The 20,524-nt window shown below is 57.1% G+C and overlaps 2 protein-coding genes across 2 annotated transcripts; both read right to left on the bottom strand.

Moving 5' to 3' along the window:
• Positions 1–447: 447 nt before the first annotated feature.
• Positions 448–13,916, bottom strand: CNGB1 (cyclic nucleotide gated channel subunit beta 1). Its single transcript, XM_042839516.1, has 32 exons — positions 13,830–13,916; positions 13,677–13,725; positions 13,487–13,568; positions 13,289–13,418; positions 13,079–13,121; positions 12,916–12,997; positions 12,286–12,367; positions 12,030–12,069; positions 11,806–11,944; positions 11,655–11,730; positions 11,403–11,439; positions 10,416–10,590; positions 10,033–10,140; positions 9,105–9,234; positions 8,947–8,995; positions 8,038–8,173; positions 7,162–7,227; positions 6,906–7,063; positions 6,317–6,493; positions 5,873–6,081; positions 5,326–5,376; positions 5,128–5,214; positions 4,752–4,816; positions 4,413–4,535; positions 3,568–3,709; positions 3,168–3,327; positions 2,753–2,850; positions 2,586–2,669; positions 2,397–2,515; positions 1,781–1,927; positions 1,474–1,669; positions 448–929 (listed from the first exon to the last, which is right to left on the bottom strand). Exons 1-32 carry the CDS (start codon positions 13,914–13,916, stop codon positions 693–695), a joined length of 3,564 nt encoding a protein of 1,187 aa, XP_042695450.1. The 3' UTR covers positions 448–692.
• A 1,855-nt stretch (positions 13,917–15,771) lies between these two features.
• ZNF319 (zinc finger protein 319) lies at positions 15,772–20,249 on the bottom strand. Its single transcript, XM_042839515.1, has one exon. The coding sequence runs from the start codon at positions 18,674–18,676 to the stop codon at positions 17,012–17,014; it is 1,665 nt and encodes a 554-aa protein (XP_042695449.1). The 5' UTR covers positions 18,677–20,249; the 3' UTR covers positions 15,772–17,011.
• Positions 20,250–20,524: the final 275 nt, after the last annotated feature.

Below are 20,524 nucleotides of genomic sequence, written 5' to 3'. Positions count from 1 at the left end.
GAGGCCAGGGGGTCCCCCTGTGCACTCACTATGGTGATTTGAGTCTGTGCTTGGCTCCGGATCGCAGCCCAGATCCTTTCCAGATGAGTCACGCTCCCGCTGCTTGTGACGACCTTGGGTCCAACACAGAAGTCTTGTTGTTTTCCCTCCGGTGACTCAGCTTTGGAGGTGAAAAACTCTTCATGCTTTATCTGAGCAGGCACTCATTAACCATTCAGAGACATAAAAAGCTGATTCTTCTGGGCTGTCCCTCTGTAAGATCTCAGGCCTGATATTTAGAGGTAAAGTGCACACAGATGCTCTATAGAACAGGTTTCCAGAGCACAGAACTTCGAATCATAGCATCATGAAGGCTGGAAAGACCACTGAGACCATCTAGTCTGACTATCACAACGCTTGGCCAATCTAAACCATGTCCCTCAGGGCCACATCCCCACAACTCTGGGACACCTCCCAGGGATGGTGACCCCCACCCCATACAGCTGTGCCCACCCCTCACCACTTCATACAGCTCCGGGTTCCCTTGGCAGTGGATGAAGGCCTAAGCAGAGAAGAAAGGCAGAGCCCACCTGCAGCACCTATTTAGCAATGCCTACTTCCAATTTGTAGGAATAATTAACGACTGAAAGCTTCTACCCAAGGCATGCGCCCAATTCCTACTCGCGCCACCAGCACCCACAGCAGCTTGGTTCTCATTTCTCTTCTTTCTCGTCTTCTTTCTCTTCTTCTTTCTCATCTTCTTTCTCCGAGATCTCAGCAGCAAGTATCTCCTCATCCTCTTGGGCTGCTGGAATCACACGAATAGCGACTAAATTATCAGCGGATTTTGAGGATATCTCTTCTCCTGGAGGGGGCCTTGCTTTGGGGGAGGCAGTGGGTGACCTCCGGTGCACCGGTGACTTTGGTGGTATTGGACTGAAACTGGGATCCTGAAATACAAAGATTAAAAAGGGCAAAATCAGCCTAGGGAGACCCTTGTTCACAGCAGGACCCCACATCCCCGGACTTCGGCATCCACGCTGCACAAAGGCAGCAGGGTGTTTTGGGGAGCTTTACCGCTCACCATGCTCTCTGAGGTGAGCCACGTGAGACTGATCGAATGGCTCAGGTTGGAAGGGACCTCAAAGATCTGCAGCTGGATTGCAACCAGCACGCTTTGAGGTGAGGGAAGGTAGGACGGGCACAACAAAGCTTCCTTGCACCCAAAGCACCAACTCTTGCTTTGCTCCCCTGAGGGCTCTATCATTGGAAAAGCTTTGCAGAGGTTCCCAATGGGCCCATACTCATGCCTTGGCTCCACCAGAAAAGGGGGTAGCTCCATCAGTATAGCAATGTGCTCTGGAGAGGGACCTGCATGAAGCCTCACCGTGCCTTCACGAAGCACTGTGCTCAGCACCCCTCTGGGCATATTACCTCGAGGCTGCATTGCATTCCTTCCCAACTGTTTGCCCATCTCACTCTCCCCATTCTGACCTGTGCCTCCTGCATCGCCTTCAGCTGCCTCAGCTTCCAGCGCAGCTGTGCCAGGTGCCCTCTGCCTCCTGTCTTCCCTACAGCAGCCAGAGCAGCCTGGAAGAGCTTGGGGGTGTCGGCTTTGGGGGGAATGATCAGCGGGTCTCCAGGCCCTCCTTTCTCATCTTTGGGTTTATTATTGTTTTTCAGCATTTTCCTGCAGCAAAGACAACAAGAGATGATGTCAGTATAGGGTTAGATCAGCTGGGACCGAGAAACCTCCCCGGTGGCTTTCAGACCAGCACTCCATGCTGCAGTCCATACTCACCTGGCCTTTTTACGCAGCAGCTTCTGAGACTCAGGGTAGTGCACCAGAATCTCATTCAAATCCTTCTTGTCCAAAATGAAAAGATTGGCAAATCCATGAGCCACGACGTTAGCAGTTCGGCGATTCCCTCCTCCAGCTGCCAGCAAGCTGAGTGGAACACCAAGAGACTCAAGCACTGCTCCTGTGTCACCTTCAGCTGCTGCAGCCAAAGCCCACAGAGCTGTGGGTGCCCATTCCTGGAGGTGCCCCATGGATGCCCATGGATGGGCCCTGGGCAGTGTGAGCTGGGCTTGGAGCTGGGTGGGCTCCTCCAACCTAAGCCATTCTAACGGGCTCAGCACAGCACCCTTACTATAAAATCTTCCTCTTCCCATCATATGCCTCCAGCTCTCTCTTTTAGAGGACTCAGGGTCTAATTATTATTACCCACAATGAAACTTTCCAAGCCTCATTTTTAAAGAGCGAAACACTAACATAAAATCCCACCTGCCCTCTGAAGTTTTAATATTGCAGTCTGAACCAGCCTTGAGTATGATGGGCTGTGGGTAGGCAAGCAGGATGCTACATGCCCATGGCCCCTCAGAGGGCTGTGTCCTCCCAGCAGTGCTTTGCTGACCTTATTTCTCCAAATACCGATCCGGCTTTCAGTGTCACCAGCACAGTTTTGCCATCAGGTCCCCCCAGCACCTGCACTTGTCCTGCCTGGATGATGTACATCTCACGGCCGATTTCCCCCTGTAGCAGAGATGGACGCAGTGCGGGGTGCCCAGAAATGGGACACCCATCCCACACAGCAGCTCGGTACCTTCTTGCAGACAAAGTCATTGGGCAGGTAGACCACCGAGCGGAGCCTCTTCAGCATGTCAAAGATCATCTGTCTGTCACAGCCCTGAGCACAAATGGAGCCAACAGCAGTCAGCCCGTGCCGATGGAGCCGGGCACCACAGGACAGAGCCCGCCCTGTAGGCATACCTGAAAGAGGGCCACTTTGCTGACGATGCTGTAGTTCACATCGATGGCGATGTCCAATCGCATCTTGTCCGGCAGCTGCACCAGCAGCTCAGACTCATCTGTGAGATGCAGAATAGAAAACTGTGTTTCCAGCACTTTCCCAATGAGCTCAGCACCCAGCACTGCAGTGGGGATGGGTGACACCTCAGCTCTGCGTCCCATCAGCAGCCCATGCACAAGCCCGTATCCAATGCCATACACACCATATATGTCTAGGGAAAAGGAGTTAAATAACCCTCTCCTGCCCCAAACCCATAGTGCTGTTTGTTTGGCTGCTCTTTGACAACTAGATTCCAGCAAAGCAAGTGTAGTAAAATGCACATGGAGCATGATGATGGCCCTCTGAGCACAACGTGGCCCTCCAAGAGGCTCTCACCTAGCATGCCTTGTGAATGCCACGTGTACTCGTACCACGTTTTGACTCGGTTCTGGACTGTCCTGGGGATTTTGTAGAAGTTCATGTACTTGATGGTGCTGTCCATGCAGCTCCGGTAGTACGTCTGCCCGGCAGTGGCAGCACCCACCACATCCCTCATCTGCAGGTCAGGAAGAGTAGGAAGAGATGGATTTAGTCGCTGTTGTCACCTCTCATATGGGTGAAGCAGCTCAGGGAGCGTTAGCTGTGTGCTAACAGGGGGCTCGCGGCATCCACCACATCCTTTGTGCTGAGCAGATAAGGAGCCCCTGCACGGGGAACACAGACATGCAGGTAACACTGTGGACCGACCCCAGCTCAGAGCCTACCTCCCATCCGAGATGGGCCCCCCTCCACTCACCTGCCCAATCATGACAGAGAAAGCAAAGACGCCCGTGAAGTAGTTGAGCAGCTGGAAGACGATCTCAAACAGCGTCTTGGGATCTGGCAGGCCCCCAATGGTGATGAGGGTTTTGACTGCCCAATAATAGCAGCGGATGTAGCTGGGAGGGGTAGAGGATGCAGTTGTGGTTACGTTTCAGGCATGAAACCCCCCAAACCAAGGTCACCATCCATGCACCATGCTCATAATACAGCCCATAGTACAGCAGGAAACACCGACAGTCACTGTCCCACCTACACGGCGTGGTAAGCCTTTAACACACTTGCACAAGCCTTTATTTTTTCAGCCAGCTCTCATTTATTGCACAGGAGAATGGTGCTGAATTAATTAAACATTATTTGATATCTCATTTTGCCCATGTTGTACAACACACAGCTGTGGGCATTACTCACCAGGCAGCATTCAGCTCATGAGCCAAGTGCTGTATGTGCAGTGCTCTCTTCTCCTATGGCATCCTTGTCCCCAGCACTGGGCTCCCAGTTTGCAGCCCCTTTGACCCATCATTGCTGTAGGTCTCAGCTCAGCCACAGCCCTTTCACCTGCTCTGCTCACACCTCTCAGCATTCAGCATCTCACCCTCAGCCTTCCCCACATCTTCTCCTGGGTCCCCCCCCAGTGGACAAGGTGATGGGCTGATGGCTGGATTGGATGATCTCAGTGGTCTTTTCCAGTCTTAATGGTTCTATGATTCTACAACCCTTGCCTCAGAGATTTGTACGAACCCAGCCACAACCAAACACATTTCTTGCTCCCATCCATCAGAGCATGCTGTGCTACATGAGGACCCAAGCCCTGGCTCATACCTGTTTCCTTCCCCATCGTAGACCCAGGTGGTGGAGCCCAGTCCTTCGTAGGCTGATGCCCAGTAGTAGAGGCAGGAGTTCACGTGCAAACTGTACAGCAAGTAGGCAGTGGTCCGAATCACTCTGCACAACAAAAAGTACAAGGAGTGAATGGGAGGGAAGAAGAGATGGTGTCTGCTGGGACAAACATGTGGCATTGGCTTTGGGATCACAAGGGACAGCAAGCTGTAGCCTTAGGGCAAGACAGAAAGACAGGACTGGTGTGTGCCAAAACGAACCACTTTCCCCAGTAACAAACAGTGATAGATATCACCACCCTCCACAAATGATCCCCCTCACCTGTAGATGTATGCCTTGCTCAGAATGGCCTCCAGGCGGTTGTTGAACTCAAAGAAGGCCAGGTACTGGGAGGAGAAGGAGAGCAGTGCTCTGGCATGCCATGGCTTCCTGAGAAGCCACCAGCCAGGGGACACATCCCCACAGCGACATCTTGTGAGCCCAGCTGCCCAGGATCCCAGTATGAACAGCCACGGGCACAATTTGTTCCATCTGTCCCCACCCTTCTTTGGAAATGTGAGAGTGATAAGATGGAAATATTGACCTGTAACAGCCCCCGAAGGCCTTTGGAACAAAACTTCCCATCCATTGTACAGCATCCTCTCATTGAGCAGTATGGCTGTGGCCACCCAAATCAGCATGGGGCTTTTCCACTCACCTTCAGGCAGCGGGGAAAACGCAGGAGAGGGTTGACACCGACTTTGAAGTAGAAGAAATCCAAGGGAAGGAGGCACACCACATCCATCTGAAACCCACACATAGACAAGGACACCGATGGGGACCCGCAGGCCCAGTGGGGTGGAACTACAGGCAATGTCACAGACTGGAGGCACAGAGTGATTAAGTCACACCAAACCTTAAAGCGTTGCGATCGCAGGTAGTTCTCTTTCATGGCCTTTTTGTCACTCTGGTTGGGAATAGCAGGAAACAGAGGGAAAGAGAGGTAGGTTATCTTAGATGTCTTTTCCAACCTTAAGGATTCTACAACTGTGTGATCGAATGCTGTTTGCAGAGAGCAAGGTCACCACCAATGTGGTCGTGCTTGGCTTTGCCCTTCTTTACCACAATGGGGAACCCGCTCCTGTTGTGCATGGAAGGGGAGCAGAGGAGGAGGAGCACAAGACCTGGCTGCAGGCTTTCATCTCACCCTTTTTCAGGACAGGCCTTGTTCATTTTTCACCCCAGAGGAACTGCTCTGCAGTCCAAGCACCACAGAAATCAGAGCTTACAGGAGAAACATCAACATCTGGGTCTTCCCTGAGCAGACCAAGCTCCAGTGGGAAGGTGAAGGTCAACTCCACCGTGGTGGGAGACACCAACAGCCAGACCACTGGTGCTACTGCGGGTCATAGGTAGGATTTCCCCACATCCCTCTGTGGGATGCAGTGCATGCTGCCACTCACTATGATGTCTCCTCCTCGGACAAACTGCAGGCGAGTCTGAAAGACGACGATGTCCAGCAGGTAGATGAGGTCACACAGGTAGTCCATGAGCAGCCAGTAGTGGATGTTGGTCGGCGTCTGGTAGGGGAAGGCCCAGCGGACGGGGATCAGCCAGCAGTTCCAGTTCCAGGCCAGGACAACAAAGAACAGCCATAGCACGTACACCAGGTCTGAACACAGGGAAACGCGTTGGCTGCGCATCCCTCTGCCATGCAAGCCCACACCTCCCATAGACCAGGCTGCCCAGTGCCCCATTCAGCCTTGTCCTGGGCACCTCAAAGGATGGGGCACCCACAGCTCTGGGCAGATGTGCCAGGGCATCACTGCCCTCTGAGTAAATCCTGCTGCCCCCTCTGCCCCTCCATGACCCAGCCTCCTCCCAGCCTGACCACCTCCATCTCTTACTGGTGAGTGGGTCGATGCTGCTGGGGAACTGGTAGTTTTTCAGGCGGTGCATCCAGGGCTGGCACTTGAAGGTGCAGCACAGCATCTCACAGTAGTGCTCATCCTCCGCTGGCTTTTCCCCCACCTGTGCATCCCCCGGGGGTGGGGGTGGTGCTGTGGGTGCTGGCTTGGAGGGTGCTGGGAGAAAATCACAGAAAAGCTCAGGTTGGAGGGGTTCCAAACACCTCCTGCCACCAGCTTAGGCTGTCCAGGATCCGATCCATGGCCTCAGGCACCACTGCCCACTTCTTGGGCAGAAGTTTCAGTGCCTTGCCACCCTCTGAGTAGAGTTGTAGAACCACAGAACATCCTGAACTGGAGGGGACCCAAAGGAGAACAGAGGCCTGCCCCTGGCTCCACGCAAACACAGACCTGATGTGTGAGTGTGGTACCCCAATGCTCCTCGGGCTCCAGCAGCTCAGGGCCATGCCCACTGCTCTATGGAGCTGTTCCATGCCTCTCCTCCCCCACCCTGCACGTAGAGCCAGGGCTGCCCCATCCCAGGTGCCAAATCTGGCATTCCCAGCCTCCCAACCCAACCTGAACTCACATGCTGTAGGGCTCTCCTCATCAGAGGTGACATCGGGGTCAGTCAGCTTCTCCTTCACCTTCTCTGTTCGCTCCTTGAAGAGCCTCACCAGCTCCTGCAGGCGGTCATGGATGACAGTGCTGCTCTGGCTGGTGGCCGAGCCGATGCGTTCAGGCAGGCTGTGGGGTGGGAAAGCACAGGACATATCCAGAACTGCTCCCTCTCCCTCTGGTGTCCCAGTGTGTCCAAGACCTGCACTATTTCTGCCACCATGTACCTGTCCTGCTGCTCCTCGTCCCAATTCCCTTCTCCCAGGCCATCTGCAGAGGCTGGCACCTTCCTCCTGCAGACACAAACCAGAGTTGTGCTGAGTTGCAAGCCTACACACCCCCAGCCTGCATCTCCTGTGATGGGAAGCAAAGCCAGTGTCACACAGTGTGAGTGGTGCAAGGGCAGCACAGAGCTCTGCCCCATAACTTTCCCATTTTGGGGCAGAGAGTCTGTTTCCTTGCCATGGGAGATGCTCGGGGCTGAATATCGCAAAGCCATGGCTGTGGGTTGCTGGGACCCTGGCTCTGAGTGTGCCTGAGACGTGGGGCGTGCATGAGGTGGGATCAGCCTGAGTTGCTATTTCCTACTTCTGATGACGGCCTGAAAGGACGCCCGGCTCCTGGATGCTGATTCAAAGGCGGTTAAACGGCGCTTCTCAGCCCTCTGCTGGCAGCAGCTGGCAGCGCCACCGAGAATCACACAACAGTCGCAAAACGGTTGGGTTGGAAGGGACCACACAGCCCACCCATCCCCAACCCCTGCCAGGACTGCCTGCCCCACACCTCAGGCTGCCCAGTGCCCATCCACGGCCTGGGGCAGCTCCACGATGGGGCACACACAGCTCTGGGCAGCAGTGCCAGCGCCTCACTGTCCTCCGAGGGAAGGATTTCCTCCTGACATCTATCCTACATCTCCATCTTTCTCCAATTTGGAGATAAGGATATGCTGTAGGACCGTGTTGAAAGCCTTGCACCAGTCCAGGAAGACAGCATCAGCTGCCTTCCTTTTTTCAACATCATGCCGTGCAAACACAACCACACAGCCATCCTTCATTCCCCACTCCAGCACTGAGGCAGCACACACTGGGGTCGGGGGTCCCTACCTGGGAGAGGCTCCAGGCACCACCAGCATGTGTGGGGAGCCGGGGGTGGGCAGTGGCAAGCGGGTGCCATAGTCTTCCACGGGGTCACCTCCACCATCCACATCCTCGATGCCCACAGCGGGGCAGCACCTCAGCCCTGGGGGAGACAAGGACAGAGTGAGGGGTGTCCCATAGCTCAGTGCCCTGCCAGACACCCGTCTTCCTGTCTGCTCAGCACGAGTGGTTTTGTGGGAATGCTGGAGGGAGAAAGTGTGCGTGCAGTGGGCTCAGCAGGACGTCTGGGGACAGCCAAGTGGGAGCCGCCATTCGTGGCTGGTTGTTAGGGGCTGAGCCAGCAAGGCACATCGTGGTGAAGCAGAAAAAGAGGAATGTCATTCCCCAGCCTCTGTGCTGCAACATGAAGCGTGCTTTTATTTTGTGCTTCTACACAGGAAGCAGCTAGGAACAGCGCCCACCCCCAAGCCACGCAAGCCCATCGCCTAATACCTAAGGGGCAGGCAGGGGATTGCTCCTCATTGCAAAAATTGGGGTTGACCACTCCAGCCTTCCACCTGCCGGCAGCGAGGACGGGGATGCGGTAGCTGGGGACATTGGGGAGCTGCTCTAGCATGGGGTGGGACCCGTCCCCGCGGTCGGGCGGCGTGTCGTGCACCAGCTGGTCTAGCTCAACGTCTCGGGAGCGCTCGGCCATGCTGCTAGGTGCCTAGGTGCTTCAAGCAGGGGCAGGGCTGCAATGAGAGACAGAAGGGTCGGAGACAGGACGGTTACGTCAGCACAGAGACGCGGGGCTGGTGGTGGTTTGTTGGCATTGGCAGCACGGTGAGCTGCGTGCACCCATGGGCACAGCACTGCGGCGCCTCTGCATGCTCAGCCCACCCTGACCCAACGCCGCGCTGCTCTGCGCTGTACCTGCAGTGTCTGCTCCTGCAGTTTCTTCCTGCACCACCTGCTCTTGCACCTTCAGAATGGAAAAGGAAACAGAAAGCCATGTGAAGGAGAAAAACAGCCTTTGTGGTGTGGTGCTGCGGAACCAAAGCTGAGCCCAGGGTGCACCTGGAGCTCCGTACCTGTATGAAAGCGCCTTCCAGATCGCTTATCTCAGCTTCTTCCTGTCGTGCAAAGCTGAGGGCCTCTTCTGCATAGAAGGTGTCCTCTGGCCCCTCATCTGTGGAGGGGCACAGGGAATGAAGCAGGGCCCTGCGGGACAGACGGAGCACAGTTGGAGCTGAGCTGGGCACGGTGAGGCAGCCCCCGGGGTCCAGCCACAGGGCACCAAGCCATCCATTGCTCCAACAGCAACGCACACATCTTGGTGTAGCACACCTTTCAGGTTGGGAGGCATTTCAGGACCTTGCCACCCTGACCTGGGAACCTGTTGACATCTGTGCTTTCCCATAAGCAAGCAGAGAAGAGGATGGAGAGTGCCTCCTTCACTCAACTGCTATAGCACAGGGGACTGACAGCAGCGTGCAAAGCACACCCACAGTGCTGGGCTGGAAATCTCACCATGTGAAATCACAGCAAACCACAAACCGAGCAGGAAGATCCCTTTAAATACCCCCAGCTCTGAAGTCGCTGCCTGCAGTGGCTCTTTTCTGCAGCAGGAAAAGAAGCAAAAACGCACCTACTGTTCCTCGGCAGCACTTGCTGTCCTTGCATCCAGCTCCGACCTGCTCCCAGCGATCCCAAATGGACGCAGCCATGGAGCTGGCGGCAGCGCCGTGCCCCGGGATCAGGCACAGCCCAGGGCTGCGGGCGCTGTTGCTACGGTGGCTGCGGAGCCGGAGCTGCCGTCTCCAGGAGATGCGCGCAGCACCGGGAGTGCGTCAGCAGCAAACCCAGCAACCAGACGGATTGCGAAAGCATCCCCATGGCCGCGTGCCCTGAGAGCATCCTCCCAAAGCATCCCCAAATCACCCTCCCCCAAAGCACCACACATGCATCTGAGCCAAACGCTGCTTGCGCGCTGGTCTCCTTCCCCTGTGCAGCACTCACCCTGCGCTCTCCTCCACCTCCTCCTCCTCCTCCTCTTCCTCCTTCTTCTCCTCCTCTTCTCCCACCTCCTCCTGATCTTCAGCTGCACTCGGGGCGCAGGGCCACAGCCTGCAGCCAAAGGAGCAGCTCATCAGGCGAAATGCATAAAATGGGGGCTGAGCTGTGCCCTCCTGCTCAGGCTGCCTAGGGCCCCATCCATGGCCTTGGGCATCTCCAGGGATGGGGCACCCACAGCTTTGAGCTGCAGTGCCACGACCTCCCCAGAACCCCATGACAAATGGATGGCAGTGAGGTCTAAACCCTTCAGCCATACTGGGAAGACACATTCTTGGCCATCCCGTAGATCCTGAGAGCGCCGGGAGAAAAGCAGCCCCCTGTCCTACCTGGTCTCCTCCTCTTGCAGCTCCTCCTCGATGGGGGGAAGGGGACAGCCCTGTGTCCCCAGCTCAGCCATGTCATCCCAGCCCGTTGTTTCATGCATGCCTTCAGCGCTCCAGCCATCATCAAGCTCCTCCAGAGCAAGGTCCATCTCTTGGGGCTCCACAGGGACAATATGAACTGAAAAGGGATTGGGGAAAGCTCTGCAGCGCTCAGCCCCACGCTTGGCTCCAGTGGGCAGTGCCACAGGTACTGCTGGAGCTCCCCTGGCACCCCACTATGCCCCAGCATTGCCTGTATGGGGCTGCAAAGTGCACGGCCCCACACGTGTACCCAACCAACAGTCAGGAAGGATAAGGACATCAGTGTGTGTAAAACCAATTTATTGTGGGGCACTGGGGAGAATTCATACATCCACCGTGAAACCAAGAGGAGACATACAAATTGCAATACAGAAGGGCAGAAAACCCAGTTGTGCCATCTGCCCTTCACTATATTAAACTGGGGCTCGGTTGGGTCTCTTCATCATTGTCCTAAGGGGATGTGGGGATGGGGTGTGTGCCTAATGCTTGGCAGCTGGGGCTCCTGCCCACCCCAAATCCTGAGCCCCAAGCCCTGTTTCCGCTGTGCCCGGTGCTGCTGCCTTTCCTCCCCAGTTGCCCTCTCTCCATGGCTTGATCCCATGTGCTGGGAGCACTCCACTGTCTTCGTTTTCCATTTGTTTCAGAGGTGCTAAGCCCCTTTGCCCCCTGAAACAAAAGGAGAAGGAAAACATTAGGGAGCTGTGGGTTTGTGCTGGCAGAGCAGCTGGCACAGAGCATCTCGGGGTGCCCTACAGGAGCAGCAGCACAAACCCCACTGCTCTTCCTTAAGAGAGCACACACTCACATGCCATATATATAAACCCCCCAGCAGCAGGAGCTTGCTTTCCTCAGGTACCCTCTCCCAAAATCTGACAACAGAAGGGCAGGGTGTCAGAGGTGAGTACTTACTTTCCTCCACAGGGCTGAAGGCTGTGGTGGCTGCTCCCTGCCAGGAGGAAAGGGCAGTGTCAGGCATGATTCCTGCCCTCCCTTCCCACCCCAGGGCCTGCTTTGCCCTTCCACTGCAGCAACACCGCAGACCCAGCAGCAGGATCGCACTGGGAGAGGCCCCACTGATGCCCCAGCACACCCAACCAGCCCCACGGCCCTGCACCCAGCACAACTCCCTTGCTTCCCAGCATCTCCCTGCAGACCCCATACCTGCACATCCTGCTTCTCCCTGGGCACGGGCTGCGGCATCACCTTCTCCAGCCCCTGGACGAACCAGCCGAACATGCTGCCAAGCAGAAACCCCTCATCAGACCCCACATCGCTCCCACCACATCCCCACCAGAATTGTCACAGCCCATACCTGCTGCTGTCCCCAGCCAGGGACCGAGGGAGGAGGGTGGTGTTCCCTGGCTCTGGCTGCCCTTCTGCCACCGCCGGCTCCACCATTCCTGGGATGTTGTCTTTGGGCTTCACCCGAGTTTTAGTCCCTTTTGTGCCTGCTCAGGTTTGGTCCCAGAGAGCAAGGGGTCAGGCAGTTGCAGGCATCACCTTAGGGGGCACTGCACGTCCCTGCAAAGCGCTCACCTCCTGCTGTGGCACTGCTCTGCTCCTTCTTCAGCTCCGGCTGCAGACAGAGGGATGGACGTGGCCATGTGCTGCTGTCCCAGTGCGCTCTGTGTGTTGCATCTGCCCTCCCCCCCACCTCTCAAGACCATGTCTGGCCCCAATGGGTTGCTTGAGTGTTGGAGTGGGCAGAGAATGCCCAGGAAAACCCCTCATTGCCTTGGGAGAGGAGGCTGCAGCACCGCAATGCCACAGCAGCACCCACAGCTGTGCTCACCTCGGGCCTTTTTGGCACCTCTGGCTGCGGCACCATCCTCTCAAAGCCCTGCACCAGCCAGCTCAGCACACGTGCTCCTGCCCTGCAGGGAGAGCAGGTGTGGTCAGAGCTCACCCCGTATCCTGCACCCCACGTCCTGCATCCCTCCATCCCACATCTCACACCCTGCGTCCCTCCAATCCTACAACTGTCCATCCCACATCGTGTCAGACAATCCCAAATCCTGCATCTCACATCCCATGCCTACCTCAAATCCTGCGTCCCACAGCTCGCATCCCTCATCCCACAATCCCTTATCCCAAATCCCTCATCCTACAATCCCTTATCCCACATCCTTTATCTCCTATCTCACATCACTCCATCCTAAATCCAATATCCCACATTCCACATCCCTCCATCCTATATCCTACATCACAAATAACGCATCCTACATCCTGTATCCCTACTCCCCATATCTCACATCTCTCCATGCCATGTCTGTCCATCCTAAATCCCACACCTCACATCCCTCTATCCCATATCCTGCATCCTGCATCTCACATCCTATGTCTGCCCGTCCCATATTCCACATCCCTCCACCCCATGCCACCCCTCTGCCTGCTGATGGGGTGCTGCACACAGGGAACCCACCAGCTCTCCATGCCCGTGCCCAAGCCATCCTCCAGCTCACAGCCATCCAGCTCATCCTCCTCGGGGTCAAAGGGTGTTATCTCTGCAGGGAGAGCAGGATCACATGTGCAGGAGCTGGCAACCAGGAGGGAAGCTCAAACCATGGTCTCACTGCTCCCCTTACCCAGAGCATCCTCATCCTCATCCTTGAGGACCTGCACCTCTGTCTGGAAAGGCAGAAAGTATTACCTGGTGGGGCATGGGGAGAAATCTGCCCTTTGCCCAGAGTTGGGTGAAGGCAGGATGCCACGTGGGGCAGAGGGATGTCCCCCTGGTTTGGGGATCTTCTAAAAGAACCCAGAAGCCAGGATGTGGGGACAGGCTCACGGCCCACCTGGTCGGGGACATCAACACTGGTCTCGAAGCTCTTCCCAAGCGCTTGCAGTGACCCTGGGGCCGGTGCTGGCTGTGGGACCACCTTCTCCAGCCCCTGAGAGATCCAGGACAGCACGCTGCTCCCCACGCTGCAGGACAGGGCTGCGTCAGGCGGGCACAGGGCAGCAGTGTCCCCATCCCCACTGTGCCCCAGTACCTCTCAAACACCGATGCTGATGCAGGGGCCGAGTCCTCAGCGACTGTGAATTCCACCTTCTTCTCTGTTTCTTTGATAACAGCTGGAAAAAAGCAGCTCCTGTCACTGCTCCACATGCAGGTTGAGGGTTAGGGTTAGGGTTAGGGTTAGGGTTAGGGTTAGGGTTAGGGTTAGGGTTAGCAGAGCTTACCCTGCGTGCGGTCCACAGCATCCCCTGTGCTGGCCTTCCCTGCTGGCACCTGGGGTGAAAGACAGCCTCAGACCAGAGGTGTTGGCTGGTAAAGTCCCCAAAGCCTCCACCAAAGGGATGCTGTGGGCTCTGGCTGTCTGCCTCCCTGCTCACCTTGGCAGGCTGTGGGGCTGCAGGGCTCTCCTCAGGCAGGTTCTGTGCTGGGGGCTGTGGGACCACCCGCTCAATCCAGCCCAGCATTGCCGTGCAGTGGGGACAGCCGTCCCTAGGACAGTCCTCTTGCACAGGTCCTGGGCTTCCTTCCTCCTTGTTCCTGCTTGGGCACAGCTAGAATGAGGCCGACTCAGTCCCACACCTTATCCCTGCCACGAGCCACCCTCCCTGCTTTATTTAAGCTCCTGTGCTCAGCACACACTGTAATTCTCTGTCCTTTTCTCACCCCGCTTGCTGTGGCACAGTGACCTGGTGGCAGCTGAGTGAGGACATCTGAGGGCTCATACTGAGGGTATCTCCTGATGTTCCCTCTCCAAAGAGCCTCACTCTGCCCCAAATTCCCATCCCATTCAGGCCTCTAGCTTCTTGCCTGAGTGTTGGTAAAGCCCACACCAGGGGCCTGACGACCAGAAACCAACTAAGAAATTGCCTTTCACCCCCCATGGATATAAGGGATTAAGGAGCTGCGAATAGAGACATTATCCAGGGGACAACAGGGACACAGTGCAGCACACTGCCATTCCCACCACGCTTTGGAACACTTGCAGCTCCTGCAAGCAGCCCAGGGACAACGCCTGCAGCTCATTCACCCCATGACCCCATGCCCCCGGACACCCCATGACAGCTCCTGCTGACCCCAAGCCCACCCCAGCTCCCCAAGGATCAGCACCGCACTGCCTGCAAATGGGATTACCAACACCAGCTGTCCCCTACTGCCCACCTCCTGGCTGCCACCCCGACTTCAGAGCTAAAAGACCCCAAAACAGAGCAGCTGAGAGCAGCCTAGGAAGCCCAGCAGCCAGCAGGTCAATCCCAGGCACTTACTGTGGGGCCACGAGCAGCACTGCTGGGTCCTGGCCGCCTCCGGCTGTGGTGTAAGGAGGAACCCCAAGTGTGAGGTACCCGTCCGGCTGCGCTCAGTGCTGGCCTGAAGGATCTGGGGCAGGAGGCAACAAATCTGCGCTGGGCTGGGTTAAGCCTTCCCTTGCTGAGCCTGCCAATTGCTGCTTGATCCGTTTAGCTCCTGCCCAGCGGCACCAGCGGCATTTCCCAGCGCCCCTAATCCCTGTGTGAGCGCGGGGACCCGGCGTGTTTTTGTTTAAAAGATGTGCTGTGACATCAAGTTAAACTATACAGTACTTCTTTAATGAATATTAACAAACTGCTTTAAAAAAAAAAAAAAAAAAAAAAAGGAAACAAAACAAAATAAAACAACAACAACAAAAAAAAGAAACGCGGACAGAAAACTCGGTAGGAAGTTCTACATCTCTGATGCAGCATGAAGTTAGGATGAGCGAAGGTCCCTCTTCCCTGGGCAGCAGAGAGGAAGGTCTGTTTGCAGCTCTGGGAAGCTGTGTGTGGAGACAGCCCCGAGGCCACTGAGTGCCCCAGCCCCGTGGCCGTGCACGCTGCTCCTCCTCTGCGCTGGAGATGGAACTGGAAGCTTCTCTCCACCTTTTAGTGTCCACCATCTGCAAAGCAGGCACGGCCCAGCTCTGTGCAAGGTCCACCTGCCTAGACTTTAAACTCGTCCTAATCACCAGCTCAGCATGCAGGCAATCTGCGGGCTGCTGTTTGATAACTCGAGCTGGTCGGAACACCTCTGGCTCACCCAATGGACAACCCAGGGCACAGGAGGGCTGAGACTGGACCTGCACTGAAGCTGGAGCAATATGGCAGGTAGTCCAGGACCACATCCAGCTGGGCTAGAGCACAGAGGGTTGTAACATTCTGGTATCTCCAAACACGGAGAGGGGAAGGCTGGTAGCAAGGCGGCAGGCACACCTTCAACCCTGAGGGCATCCAGCTGGCACCTCATGGGGCTCTTGGCCATAGGAAGCCAGCAAAATCCTGCAGAGGAAAACACCTGAGGCTGCACCAACCTTGCTAGGGGAGATTTATTTTTAAGTGACGTTTACAAGAACTGTGCAAAACCTGAAAAACGGAAGAGGTAAAGAAAGAGTAAAGGGGTAAATCAGGACGCCTGCAAGAGGGGGAAAATAACCCCTCCTTTATCCACTGCTAACCTTCCCCTTTCCCTGGAGCCGACCCCACGGGGCAGGAAGGGTCCTCCCAAACTTCTTCTGGACAGAACTGATTCCCCCCAGCAAATCAGACACCCCAGAGCACCACGTGGGTCACCACCGGAGATGGCCGAGACCATTCCTGCAAAGAGGCTGCAGGCTCTTTGTAGTGTTCACCTCACCCCTTAGTGTTCAAGCTGCGGGGACGTCCCTGTGCCCGACCCCGGAGGTGTGCTCATGGCCCAAGCAGAGCAGGGAGGGAAGGAGCCTGGGAATGGAGGTAAGTCTTCACGGGAGAGCAAGGTCCCTCCGGAGGCAGCTGGTCAATGCCATGCTCACAACCAGGAGCGGAGACTCTCCTTACCGCACTCTGCAGCATGTGATGCTCGGTACCCTTCCCTCACTGCCAGCAGGGATGGGGATGGGCAGGCTTACTCAAAACTATTCCCAAGTGTGACAGCCACCAACTGCAGGAGCAGCAATGCCAAAATGTATTTTGGAGGTGTGCACCCCACAACTCTTCCCTTTCTGTGCTCTAGAAAGGAAAGCAGGAGAGGTCGGGGCAGTCGATAAATGCTAATGGTCTGAAACGGTCCCCTCGAGTCACTCGTTTGAGTTTGGATTAACAACACTGGGAGAGCCCAGCACGGAAACCTGCCACAACCCCAGCGAGCAGCACACCCAGAAGGAGCGCTCCGCTTTGCTCCCAAGCACTCTCTGCAAGAGGAGTCACCGGGTGGGACGGGGAAAAGAGGCTGCATGCAGAGGGCAGCCGAGCAGAGCCCTGCCAGCTCCCGGCACTGCAACATGGGTACAGTGGGAAGCGCAGTCCAGGGGACACCAGGCAGCTCCAGGCATCGCTTCCTCTCATCACCTCCCTCCTCTCCTCTCCACTCTCTCTGAGCCTTTGACACCGTCCTTCAACCCCTGTGCTACAGTGGGTACAGACCACGGAGGCCAGAGGAAAGCTTCCCCGCCCGTCGGACCTCCCCTTTCCCCCAGCACTCCCTGGAGGCCGCCTCCAGCTGAGGAGAGGGAAGGGGAGGCCGAGGCTCGGGAGCATCACATGCAAGCTGAAAGCCACCAGGGGCAGGAGGCTCACGGCAAGCAGGCGGCCACCTGGTAGGCGCCCTCGGCCGTGTGCTGGACGCTGTGCTCCTGCAGCAGGCCCAAGTCCAGGAAGCGCTCCCCGCACCACATGCACTTGTACTGCTGCTCGCGGGCGTGCACGCTGTGGTGCTTGTTGAGGTGCTCGCGCTGCTTGAAGGCCTTCTCGCAGGAGGGGCACTTGTAGGGCTTCTCGCCCGTGTGCACGCGCCGATGGCGCTGCAGGTCCGAGGCGTACTTGAAGCGCTTTTCACAGTCGGGGCACTTGAGGGGCTTCTCGCGGGCCGGGTCGCAGCGGTGCTGCACGAACTCGGAGGAGGAGAAGAAACGTCTCTCGCAGAGCGTGCACTTGAGGGGCTTCTCGGCGCAGTGGGCCAGCTGGTGCTTCTGCAGCGCCGAGGCCCGCTTGTAGGACTTGTTGCACACCGCGCACTTGAAGGGCCGCTCGGCGTTCTGCACGCACTTGTGCCGCAGCAGCTCCGAGGACTGGTTGAAGCCCTTCTGGCACACGTTGCACTTGAAGAGGTTCTCTATGCCGTGCACGTGCTGGTGGTACACCAGGTGCGAGGGCTGCACGAAGCCCTTCTCGCACAGGTTGCACTTGAAGGGCTCCTCGGCCTTGTGCGTGCGGCGGTGGCGCATGAGCGCGTACTGCTGCTTGAAGCTCATCTGGCACAGGTCACACTTGAAGGGCCGCTCCTCGCTGTGCGTGCGCTCGTGCTGCCGCAGGTCCGAGGGCCGCTTGAAGGCCTTCTGGCACTCCCCGCAGCGGAAGGGCCGCTCGCCGCTGGGCGTGCAGGGGTGCTGCAGCAGCTCGGACGACTCCTTGAAGTGCAGCTCGCAGACGTTGCACTTGAAGAGGTGCTCCCCCGAGTGCGCGTACATGTGGCGCACCAGGTGCGAGCGGTGCTTGAAGGTCTTCTCGCACACCGTGCACTTGTAGGGCCGCTCCGAGCTGTGCGTCCGTTTGTGGTGCACCAGGTGGGACGACTGGCTGAAGCTCTTGTCGCACAGCGTGCACTTGTACGGCTTCTCGCCCGTGTGGATGCGCTCGTGCCGGGACAGCTCCGAGAGGTGCTTGAAGGTTTTCTGACAGATGGAGCAGCTGTAGGGCTTCTCCGAGGGATCGAGGGGCTGCGGGTGCTCGGCCTCGGGCGGCTTGTAGGTCTTCTCGCAGATGGAGCACTTCATGGCGTTGCCGTTGTGGACGTTGTGGTGCTGCGCCAGCGAGGTTAGGAGGGAGAAGCCCATCTTGCACACACCGCACACGAAGGGCTTCTGCTCCACCTGGATGCACTGGTGTTCCAGCAGGTCGGTGGCTTGGTGGAAGATCTTCAGACACTGCGTACACTGGAAAGAGCGGTCATGGCCCGGCAAGCACTGGTGCTCATGGGGGTTGGAGAGGTGAGTGAGGTCGTGGCCGCACACCCCGCATTTGTGGGACGGCTCCCCAGCCTGCAGAGGGGCGTGCTGGTGGTGCTGCAGGCCCGGGTCCGGCTGCAGCAGGATGCCGTAGACGGCACAGCCCAGGGGGTTTTCGGCGGTGCTGGGTGGGATGGAGTGCTCCGGGAGGGCGGTGGTCCCAGCGTGGTGCTGCTGCGGAGGTGGCGGCGGCTGCTGCGGTTGCTGCTGTTGCTGCTGCCAGCTTTCTGACATGCTTGGGAAAAAAAAACAGGGTTTTAGGAGTGACAGCTTCAGCTTCTCGGTCAGAAAGGTTCAAGTAAAAATAAAAATCAAAAGCATCCAAGACTCTGATTCCCTGTACCGATCCTGAAATTGAGGACAGGAAACCCAGCCCACAGCCAGGATCCTGGGGAGCGAGGAGGCCGAGATGCCACGGGCTCCTCCTTGGATCTGCAGAAGTTCTTTGTGGACTGCGTGTTCCGGTTTTCTGCTTGGCTTTTTCTCTTTCCTCCTCTTGGACAAAAAAAAAAAAGTCAGGCAGGTAGAAGCAAGTGCCTTGAAGACAAGAGGAGGCCCTTCTCTGTGCTGGCTGTGATGTGCACACACAGGCAGGGCGAGCGATGCAGCACAGGGAGCAGCTCTGCCTGCAAGAAGAAGACAGTTCATGTCAGATCTCAGATGACAGACAGGCAGCTCTCCAGTCAGGTGAGCTCATGGCTCACTTTGCAAATTCTCTTGCACCCCTGCAAAGCACCTGGGAGCCCGGGGAGGGGAGCCGACCGGAGCTGGAGCACTGCATGCTGCCAGGACTCAGTGTAGAAAGAGACAGACCCTGCCTGGCCAACACAGCCATGGGTTTGCCTGGCAAGCTCTCACACGAAGCAGTAGAGGCTGCCTCAGTCCCCATTGGGCCCAGGATGCAATGTGGGGTCTGAGCAAAACGCTCCCCTGCAAGCTCACCCATTTCTACCAGAGCAGCTCTAGCAGGGTGAACACATCTGTCTGTTACTCTGTGCGAGCTGCGGTGTGCTAAATGCTGTGCAAAAAAGCTACCGAGTGAAATGTCACAAATACCAGGGCAGATTCCCACCCTAGAAAGGCAATTCTGCCAGTCCCAACCTCCTTCTGAAGCCCCAGCATCGAGCACATTAACCTCTGACAGAGCCAAGGGAGGGAGGTACTCATGAAGTTTCCCCTCTGCCTGTAGGAAGAGCCAGAGAAGATAGAGAAGGGTTTGCCCTCGGTGTTACCCTGCCTGCAGACAAAACAGAACCTGCAGGCATCAAGCAAAGCACGGTCAGAGGCACTGCAGCAATGGCTTGGCAGAGCCTTCCTCCAAAGTTCAGGATAACAGCACGCTGGGGCCCAGCACCTTGCCACAGAGGTACTGCTTGCCCTTGCTGTATGGTTCTTCTCACAGATAAAATCCAGTATTGACCAAGAGAAGAGTTAACTCCACCGGTGAGCAGCGGGTATGAACAAGTGACAAGACACTTCAACAGCACAGAAGCATCTATCCTTGGGCAAGAGGCAGCAGCAGGCACTGCTGGGCCACAATCCACAACCCCTCAGTGCCTCTGTGCTATAGGGCAGGGCATCGCTTCGTCCTGCAGCACCAATCTGAGCAATACAGCACCCAGAGGCCCACGTGCCAGGCTGGTTTTCTTCAGGACCTCAGTCCTTTTGTGCTGACACCTGGAGCAGATGCTGCAGGCAGGATACAGCCCCTGCCCCCTCGATGCCCCGCAGAACATGGCATCGCTTTGTCCCCCAGACAAATCTGGGCAGCACGACACCCAGAGGCTCCTGGTGGGCCGGGCCAGGGTCCTGCCAGGACCTGGGAGCTCAGCGCTTTCGCTCTGACACCCGGAGGAGAAGCTGAGGGCACGATATGGTCCCCCTCGGAGCGGCGGCAGCACGGCTTTGCCCTGCAGACCAGGCCGGCTCCCAGCGGAACCTCCAGCAGCAGCCCGGGGCTCACCGTGTGCTGAGCCTGCAGCACGGGCCGGGGTCGTGGCGCTGGGGAGCCGTCCCACCGCACGGCGTGCAGTGCCATCCCTGCGGGCTGCGGCAGCACCTCATCCCGGCATCACCTCCCCA

This window comes from Centrocercus urophasianus, unplaced genomic scaffold (genome assembly GCF_019232065.1).
Source record: "Centrocercus urophasianus isolate 14NV4802_14NV808 unplaced genomic scaffold, USGS_Curo_1.0 seq_95, whole genome shotgun sequence".
Classification (NCBI taxonomy): domain Eukaryota; kingdom Metazoa; phylum Chordata; class Aves; order Galliformes; family Phasianidae; genus Centrocercus; species Centrocercus urophasianus.
The sequence above is the reverse complement of the archived record's forward strand: the minus strand, read 5'-3'. Positions and strand labels throughout refer to the sequence as shown.

What these genes read in the sequence shown, in the direction of transcription:
- CNGB1 (XM_042839516.1), bottom strand. Translation starts at nt 13,916, where the DNA reads ATGCTGGGCTGGATTGAGCGGGTGGTCCCACAGCCCCCAGCACAGAAC. An exon ending in TGAGGATGAGGATGCTCTGG is followed by an intron (nt 12,998 to 13,078) that starts GTAAGGGGAGCA and finishes CTCTCCCTGCAG; the next exon opens with AGATAACACCCTTTGACCCC. An exon ending in TCTCTGTCATGATTGGGCAG is followed by an intron (nt 3,328 to 3,567) that starts GTGAGTGGAGGG and finishes CCTGACCTGCAG; the next exon opens with ATGAGGGATGTGGTGGGTGC.
- ZNF319 (XM_042839515.1), bottom strand. Translation starts at nt 18,676, where the DNA reads ATGTCAGAAAGCTGGCAGCAGCAACAGCAGCAACCGCAGCAGCCGCCG.